Source organism: Oratosquilla oratoria, chromosome 9 (assembly GCF_046742065.1).
Source record: "Oratosquilla oratoria isolate Oo_2021 chromosome 9, ASM4674206v1, whole genome shotgun sequence".
NCBI classification, from domain to species: domain Eukaryota; kingdom Metazoa; phylum Arthropoda; class Malacostraca; order Stomatopoda; family Squillidae; genus Oratosquilla; species Oratosquilla oratoria.
This window is the reverse complement of record NC_134785.1, coordinates 30,829,860-30,839,859: the sequence shown is the minus strand read 5'-3', so window position 1 is coordinate 30,839,859 and position 10,000 is coordinate 30,829,860. Positions and strand designations below refer to the sequence as shown.

The following is a 10,000-nucleotide window of genomic DNA, read 5'->3' as shown; positions in this document are numbered from 1 at the left end:
CAAGTACTTTGGTCAGTTGCACATGGCTTACCCTCCAAGCGTCCAGCTTTCTTAGGTTGACTTTTTGTATGACAGTTGCCAGTTCGCTAATAGATGAAACGTCGCACTTTCTGATAGGCTAGATGGGCTTTAAGTTGAAGAATATAAATTGTTATTTACTATATTAAGTAAAGGTGTAGAGCCTACGCCAGGGGGCGCGTAACTACGGCCGAAGTCATCACTTTTACCCTATGTGCTTCGACTGTTGGGGAAAGTAACAGTCACTGCTATGAATCGGAAGTGCGGGATTCGAACCCAAAACTAAGCGAGTGTGAGACCAGCATGCTTCCAATTACGCCACCAGCACGCATCTACAACATAAGATCTGTCGATATTTGTGGAGAAAGACAAAGATCCGAATCTTCAATTTCCATTTGTTTCTTATCTTGCTGAACGGCTGTGAAACGTGAAGATTACCTGTTAACTTAAAGACGCGTTTCGACCTCTTTGGTACCAAATACCATCGGAAAATTATGTGGTATTGTTAGAAAGACTTTCTATCAAACTATCAACAACCCCGTAAGACTCCTTCAGGCCCTATTCTAGTATGATTTTCATTGCGATATACAATATACTATATATGATATACACTATACAATATGTACTACTTCTAAGTAAAGAAATATTAACTTTAATTTACGGCCTCAAAGGAACACGTAGGAGAATTTAAACAAACACCAGTAAAGAGAAGTCTTTTCCTCTATCACAAGACTTACATCTGCATATTATTCCACATGTGTTTATTCATAGAACTGTGCAATAATCTAAATAATTCTTCCAATTACGATCTCCACTGATGAAAGTTTCAATCTTGTCGTAGCATTTGACCAACTTTCTCTTACTCATGGTGGCCTTTGATTGTGTGTTTCAGACAAAGCCAAAGGCTTTCTATCCCTCTCTCTCTCTCTCTACGTACAATATATATATATATATATATATATATATACATATACATATATATATGTATAAATATAAACACATATATACACACACACACACACACACACACACACACACACACACACACACACACACACACACGTCGTCATTGGCGATTCTATTCAGGTATTACAACGACGAAAGTCTATCAAGGATACGTACCAGCTTAACCACTAGCTACAAGTGGTCTTGGTTCTTCGTAAAATTGAGATTAGGACGGCAGTTAACAGTTTAATCAAATCCTGCGGGAGTTAGATTAACCCCAAGGTTGAAGAATTTTATAGTCAGTAGCGTAGTCAGTAAAAGCATAGACCTGCCAGCGTGCAAGTCCAAGGTTCCAGTCCGGGGAAAACTGTCGGAATTATTTGATTGACATTGTCGTCATTGGCGATTCTATTCAAGATATATATACATATATATATATATATATATATATATATATATATAGAGAGAGAGAGAGAGAGAGAGAGAGAGAGAGAGAGAGAGAGAATGGTCTCAATCTGCCAGGACGTAGATCCTACAAATAGATAGAAACAATTCTTCCAACCACGTCGTCAATGAATGAAATAAAGTTCCAGCCAAGACATTTGAATGTAATACAATTCAAAGTTTTGAGATTCACTCGATCAATATCCTACTCATATTGGCCCATGACCCACATCATTGTAAAATCGTTCAGTTTCGACCAGAACAAATTCTAGGAAGTTTGTTACTCTACTAAGGGGGGTGGTGTTCAGGTGTTACAATAAAGAATATATTACAAGCAAAGGTTACGTTTTTATTTTCATTTGCGTTTGATGAAAATTCTTTTTCTGTCCTTTGAAGTACGAGTCTGTTTATTCTGTTGTTTTGTTTTATTTGAAAGTAACACTAGGCTTTTGCTTCCCTGCCTTTGGTCACTTGAAATGAAAACGTACTTTTGGCCTGCATTGTATTTGTTTAGACCTCATTGTTAATCGCGTCGCTTGGCCCTTTGGGAGTCGGTTGCTGGAAAGACCTTTTAGCCCCCTTCGTGCCCGATTGCATTTTTTCTTTTATCTTGGCATCCTGCAGGCTATTCTATTCACCTATGTGACACTTCTTTGGTATAGCAAAACGCGTTGTATACTCTCCTTTGGTAATAGTTATGCACTAATATCAGTGAGCTCAAGGTCATGTAATTCAAATGAAAATTCAAGACACGTCTCAGCTTAGCGGCAGAAGCTCATTGCACCACAACACACCAAAACAGATCTTTTTTGGTTCTTTTTCCAGAACCTCGTGTTCGACAAATGGATGACCGAGGAACAGATATTGTGTTGAAGACTCTTCGTATCATAACGGCGGAAGGCCATGAGACTACACACACTAAAAACAGATCTTTTGGTTCTTTTTCAGAACCTCGCGTTCGCCAGGTGGACGACCGAGGAACAGATATTGTGGAGAAGTTCTATAATAGTGGTAGCATGATCGAGCTCAAGTGCATGATAGATCACGTGCCCTTCCCTCATGCTTTAGTGTCATGGAGGAGAGGGGATGTGGTTCTCTCCTTCAACACTTCCAGAGGTGGTGTAAGGTATGCTGGAACTTTTTCTTATACCAATTCTTGTTTTAGAAAAATAGATATCTAGATAATTAGTTTTATTATTAGCAAAAAAATTGATTTTTTTATCATACAAATTCATTAACATATTATTTAGATAAAGGTCAACTTATAAATTCAATAACGTCCTAATTTGTTCATTTATATTTTAAACAAATTCATCGACTCATTAGTTAATTACATCATCTATAATTTATAAAATCCTTAGTATATAGGCTTATGAATTTATTTTAATTTAATAGAAAATCTTTAATACAGTAATTATTATAACATTTCAATTAGTGATTTGATAATTACATTAATAATGTAATACCTGACTCTTTTATCTATTTATGACATTATGAATTTCTTTTCAATTATGGTTTACTATTTGTTCACTCAGTAATTCATTTATTTGACCTGATAATTCATTATTGTAGTAATTTATTCATTTGATAATTTTCATATTTAATTCTTAATATATTAATACATACATACATATACCAAGGCTTTTTCCCCCTTCCAAGGGAGGTAGCCAAAAAGGGAAAGGCATAAAAACACTCCCACCCATTTCATCCCTAAATACACTCCACATCCCTCCCACCCTTCCTCTCATCTGAGCACCTCCTGGATGACGGGTCATCCCTGCACCCTGCCCACCGCCCTGGGTCAGAAGCAGTGTCGCAAGACACAGTACATCCACAGCAAGGCCGCTTTATTTAATCATTTATTTAATAAGTTAAATATATATATCATTATATTAATATATTAATATAATGATATATATATTTAACTATCGTTCATTTTGTAGTAACTTATGATTTTGACAATTTCAATTGAATAATTTGGTCAACATTAATGCAATGATTTATTACTTTATTAATCTATTAGCATATTAGCCTAATGATTCACAGAATTATCAATTTGTGCTTACTAATAGATTGGTTTATCGATCTTTGAATCATTAAATAATTTAGCTGATTTATGTATTAATGTATTATTCCTTATATTATTAACTCAAGTTGTTTATTGATATCTTGATGTATTGTTTTATCAGTTTGCTATATTACTTATTTCTTTATAAATTTATTGATATGATTTTATAAATGCAAGAACTTATTGACTTATTGATTTTATCATTTGTTATATAACTAATTAAATTACCAATTTATTCGTTCATAATTTATCAATTCAAAGAACTTTCTATGTTTAGGTCTTTGTTCTTAGAACTATTAGTTTTAGTTAGAAGAAAATAAACAATGAACGCCACTAACCCGAGGTGGGCTGATTGTTGTCCCTTCTGCTCCTGTCCAGTGTCAAAGGCGACGCCGACTCTGGAGTGATTGTGAGTCGTCTATACGTCGCGAACGCCAGACCCAAGGATTCAGGTCACTACTCATGTTGGTATCACAACTACACCAGCGATGTCGTCAACGTCCACGTCATAGAGGGTAAGTCAGGCATATTCGCAGTTGCCTCAGATCACCCCCCCCCACATCCTTTCTTTTTCGTTATCGAAAGTATTTTAGACAACTATGTTACTTTGTTCCTCCAGACGTCTGTCTGTCTGTCTGTCTGTCTGTCTGTCTGTCTGTCTGTCTGTCTGTCTGTCTGTCTGTCTGTCTGTCTGTCTGTCTGTCTGTCTGTCTGTCTGTCTGTCTGTCTGTCTGTCTGTCTGTCTGTCTGTCTGTCTGTCTGTCTGTCTGTCTCCTTTTGGCCTCTTAACTTGCTTTGATAATAACCATGCTATGGTGCTATATAATAATTATTCCAAGGACGAATCCTATCAATTATCTTAGATTTAGGTCAAAAGTCAAAGTCATAAAAACGTAAAATGTGATTTTCACTCAGGGCTGCAATCTGCCAAAAGTTGTGCCCGTTACATCAGTCTGACCAACGTTTATGATCGTTTCTAAACGGGTCAATAAAGTATATCTTCTCTCATACTTCGTGACATTTTAATGTACCATGTAGCATATAATGAAGTTCTTTGACACTTTCGGCAGATGCTATCGTTCAGCGATATATATCTTATACGTTGTTTTAATATTTTTCTTGTTCTTGTTTTCATCTTGATTTTTTCTCAATTCTTTTCTTTGTCTTTTTTGTTATTCCTCATATTTTTCTTCTTTTCCTTCTGTTTTTTACTTCCTTTATTCTTACTTCTTCTGTTTTTTCTCTTTCTACTTCTACTCTACTATTTTTCTTGTCTCTTTATATGTTTGTGTATATATACAGTATGTGTATATGTATATGTATATGTATATGTACATGTACATGTACATGTACATGTACATGTATATGTATATGTATATGTATATGTATATGTATATGTATATGTATATGTATATGTATATGTATATATAAATATATGTATATGTATACGTATATGTATATGTGTATATGTATATGTATATGTATATGTATATGTATATATATATATACATATAATATATGTATATGTATATGTATATGTATATGTATATGTATATGTATACGTATACGTATACGTATACGTATACATATACGTATACGTATATGTATACGTATATGTATGTGTATGTGTATGTGTATATGTATACGTATGTGTATGTGCATATGTATATGTATGTGTATGTGTATGTGTATGCGCATACGTATGTGTATGTGTATGTGTATGTGTATGTATATTCATATTTATATGTATATTTATATGTATATGTACAGTATATGTATATGTACCGGTATATGTATACATGTATATGTATATGTACCGGTATATGTATATATGTATATGTATATGTATATGTATATGTATATGTATATGTATATTTACATGTATATGTATATATGTAAATGTATATGTATATCTATGTACGTAAACCTATCCTCTTGTCAAGGACACCCTCTGTGTACGAGGCCAATCAACGCACAAGACTTCTCTTGGAATCTGCATATGTAACTCCATGAGCTCGTTGTAATATTTCTCGAGTGAACAAATGTCGAGGACGTAAATGAAAACTAAAGTCAACAAACAAGCATCGAGAGTGAAGAGAAGGTACTAAAAGTTTCTTTAATATTGCAATCAATATTGTTGTTCAGAATAAACATACAAAACAAATGAAGGTATGTTTCCCGAATATTGTAGTTAAACGTAAACAGACAAGAAAAACAGAAAAATTATTTAATGAAAACATGAATATATCTTGGTGAATAAAAAATACTTTAACAAAGTTATTAATATAGAATTTTGAGATCATGTAAACTGAAGCAGGTTTAACGTCACTTTAATTCAATACTGTCTGCAGTCGACGTAGATTAAGTGGATATAATTGTATCCTAATGCCGTTGATGAAGCATGTAGAGTAGATTTACCTTAATTCTTACATTTAGATAAGGCAATTCCGTCTTATGAAATTTACGTGGAATTATGATGAATGACGTAAAAGGGATAATAATCTCAAAGAGAAGAATACAAAGGTATATATATATATATATATATATATATATATATATACGTATATATAAATATATATATATATATACGTATACATACATATATATATATATACATATATATGTATTGACTATATTATGACAAATAAGATTGAAGGTGAAATAAGTTGACGAGGAGAAATGGGAGAATTTTACGCCTTAACGTTTCGACCCGCAGGGTCTTGATCACAAAGATTGCCTAGAAGAGCAAGTTCTCCCAAAATCAGATACGCAGATAAAATAACAAAATAACAAGCTCTCCGAAGCGTCCCATAAGATGACCCGTCCGTGTATAAAATATCCGGTTACGTTTGAGTTGTTAGCTTTGTGATATATATATATATATATATATATATATATATATATATATATATATATACATATATATATATATATACATGTATATATATACATATATATATATATATACTGGTGAAAGACTGGAGAAAGTGGATAGTTTTAGATATTTGGGTGCGAATATGGCAGGAGAGGGAGGAGTGGGGGTGGGGGTAGAATGTAGATTGAAGAAGCGAGTAAATGCCTTGGTGGATTGAAAAGTGTAATGAGAAATAGATATCTGGGAATGGATGCTAAGAGGAGGTTATATGAAGGAGTGGTTGTACCAACAGCATTGTACGGGGCAGAAACATGGAAATGAGAGAGGAAGAGAGAAGGAGTTTGAATGTGTTTGAGATGAAATGTCTGAGAAGTATGATAGGGGTTACTAGGCTGGATAGAGTAAGAAATGAGGAGGTGAGGAGGAGAACAGGGGTGGAAAGGGAACTGGGAGATAGGGTTGATGAAAGGATATTAGGATGGTTTGGACACATGGAAAGAATGAGTGAAGAAAGATTAGTAAAAGAAGTATGGAAGGCAGAGATGGAAGGAGTGAATATGAGGGGGCGTCCTAGGATGAGATGGATGGATGGGGTGAAAGGAGCATTACAAAAGAGAGGAATGTCTGTGGAGGAAGGACGGGAGAGGACAGAAGATAGGGGTGAATGGAGAGGGGTTGTGCATAGATGATGCTATGATGCATGAGGGGGAGTGGGTGGGGGATGGGGGGTGAGGAAGTATGTATGGAAAAAAAAATTGACGCAGCCCGAAGGGATTTCTCCCCGTCTTCTCCTTTTGTGCATGAGGGGACGGAGAGGGGGGGTCGCCGAATTTATGAAGCGGCCTTGCTGTGGATGTGCTGTGTCTTGCGACACTGCTTCTGACCCAGGGCAGTGGACAGGATGCAGGGATGACCCGTCATCCAGGAGGTGCCAAGATAAGAGGGAGGGAGGAGGGTGGAGGGGAGTGGAATATATAGGAAATGGAATGGGTGGGAGTGGTTTCTATGCCTTTTTCTTTGTGGCTACCCCCCATGTAGGGGAAAAAGCCTTTGGTATATGTATGTATATATATATATATATATATATATATATATATATATATATATATATATATATATATATATATATATATAATTCTAACTTAAATCCTATATAAAGAATATTTAGTAGTTACCTGGCAGAAATCTGAAATGGGACAAGAGAAAAACACTATATGACACGTTAGCTATATACCGTATTTGGTTTGTGAGCAAAAACAGCCACAAATGAAAATATCGTGTCCTTAATATCTATTTCTGGCTAGTAATGGATTAACGCATAGATAATGTTTAAGATATATAATATATAAAAAGGGATTGTCTCAAAGCAACAGATGGTGGCTAGAACCCTCCAAATAATTATAGTTAATCCTCGCAAGTTTAGATGGAACTGGTTCAACGTCTCATATAACATCGCCTTCATTCCAAAACGCCTCGTACAGTTTGACTATGTCACATAGTATCGCACTTCTGTCTGGAGAGACAACACATGTCACTCTGATTGGGTTTGCTATTAGCAAATACATAAGAAAATATAGAAGTAGACACATTATTTGAGCTGGAAAGCAAGTCGGGACGTGTCAGTATCTTGGTGGTAAGATTCACGATTCTTCTTTTAGCTGAAAAGCAAGTCAGGATTTATCATTACCTTGGCAGTAAGATGCACAATTCCCTTTTTTAGGTGATATTTTGCAATTTCATTCTCCTTAGGAATATCTTCCTGGAAGGGCGAAGTTAAGGAAAGCCATTTTCTAAATTGCACTTGTTCATCAAGCTTCCAGACGTAAGAGGTTCTTTCCTCAGGGTCTAGAGATCATTGAGGACACTTGGCTAGAGGAATTTCACCAAAGTAAGAATCCTTCGAACAAAACAAGAGGCCCTCCTTGAGAATTCAGTGAAAGAATTTTACCAGGCAGAGGAAGGTCTATGATTAAAATAAGTGACCTTGTATTCATCTTCCATCAATAGAGACAGAGAGAAAGAAAGAGAGAGAGAGAGAGAGACAGAGAGAGAGAGAGAGAGAGAGAGAGAGAGAGAGAGAGAGAGAGAGAGAGAGAGAGAGAGAGAGAGAGAGAGAGAGAGAGAGAACAAATAAAGGGTAATATAGGGCATCCGATGTAGGACAAGAATGACCATGCTCCTCGGGTCAGCGACTTGCTGTTAATTCCTCCACGCCATTTGGACAAATTACAGACGAGCTTGCTAGAGCCAACAACAACTGTTCCCTCTCAATTGCCTCTCCCCTTCTCCCCTTCTCCCCTTCTCCTCACCTCCCATAATAGCACAATCCCGTACAGTCCAAGGGAAACAGCCCTAATTGAAGGGTATTAACATCGACCTGACCTGACCTGACTGTCCCAATTAAACTACCATAACAATTCCAGGGACCCATTGTCAGTATGTATACGTAGCAGTGTGTAAATGTATTTTACCCGGGGTAAGGAAGATTGTCAAGACACAGGGGTCTCGTTGTCTGTATATCAAGATTTATTAAAGGCCCTCGTGAAGTTCGGTATTACTTACATGCACCGCATACTTTCACACATTATCAGGTAAGCACACACACACACACACACACACACACACACACACACACACACACACACACACACACACACACACACACACACACACACACACACACACACACACACACACACACACACACACACACACACACACACACACACACACACACACACACACATGCACACAAACAAACACACACGCACACACACATACACACACACACAGACACAAACATACACACGTGTATGTGTTTATGTGTGTGTGCGTGCATTGTGTATGTGTGTGTTTGCGTGTCTTTATGTGTGTGTTTGTGTTAGTTATCCCTCAGAGTTCGCTTGAAATTTTTTCAAAATATAAATGCAGTATCCTGCAATTACAGTTTTAACGCATAAAATTATAAAGATAACAAGGTTGTTTGTGACTTTTGATGCGTGTGTAAATCTTGGCATAGAGTTCCTGTTTTTTTTCCTGACATTTTTTCCCTATTTTTTCAGATGAGAATCCTGCGGCAATGCAACATGACAAACTCCCCGATGCTGAAGTGACCTCGAGTTCTGCAGCTCCTCACTTGTTCTTCGCGACCCAGAGCCGGGGAAGACTAAGTAGCAACAGCTTCTCCACCTTCTCCGCCATCTTCTTCATCTTCGTCCTCCTGTTCTTCCACGACATGGTCCAGCATCAACAGAAGTCTCTACAGCAACAGCAACCTCAGCAACGACACCTTCACCACCATCTCCAACAACAGCATCAACACCGCCTATATTCCAGATGATATGGTTGTAGGTAAATGTGTCTCCAAGCCTTGGATAGACTGCTGTTTTAGGGATCTGTGTCTGGTGATAGGTGGTAGGAACAGAAGTTGGCGAGGAAGTGAATGGAATCTAGGAAGGATTGGAGGAGGAGATGTAGTAGGGGGTGAAACTTTCACAAACAATTTCCTCTAATGTTAACCAATGTTACATTCTAATGTGATTTCATTCTATGATTATGAAGCTGGTGATTTTCGTTTTCTATTTTTTTTTTTTTTTTTTTTTTTTTTGGTATTTTCAAAGTCTCTGAGTTTTCGGGGTAGGGGCAAATGG

At 36.5% G+C, this 10,000-nt stretch overlaps 1 protein-coding gene across 7 annotated transcripts in view; it reads left to right on the top strand.

Moving 5' to 3' along the window:
* Window positions 1-10,000, top strand: part of LOC143028305 (uncharacterized) — a 909,161-nt gene that overhangs the window by 898,194 nt on the left and 967 nt on the right. For all 7 annotated transcript variants that reach the window (XM_076190189.1, XM_076190188.1, XM_076190187.1 and 4 more), the window contains 3 exons: window positions 2,356-2,533; window positions 3,854-3,990; window positions 9,413-10,000. The exon at window positions 9,413-10,000 is cut by the window's right edge and continues 967 nt beyond it. In XM_076190189.1, the coding sequence (XP_076046304.1) occupies window positions 2,356-2,533; window positions 3,854-3,990; window positions 9,413-9,690 (593 nt within the window). In that variant the 3' untranslated portion in view covers window positions 9,691-10,000. The remainder of the gene's footprint in view (window positions 1-2,355; window positions 2,534-3,853; window positions 3,991-9,412) is intronic.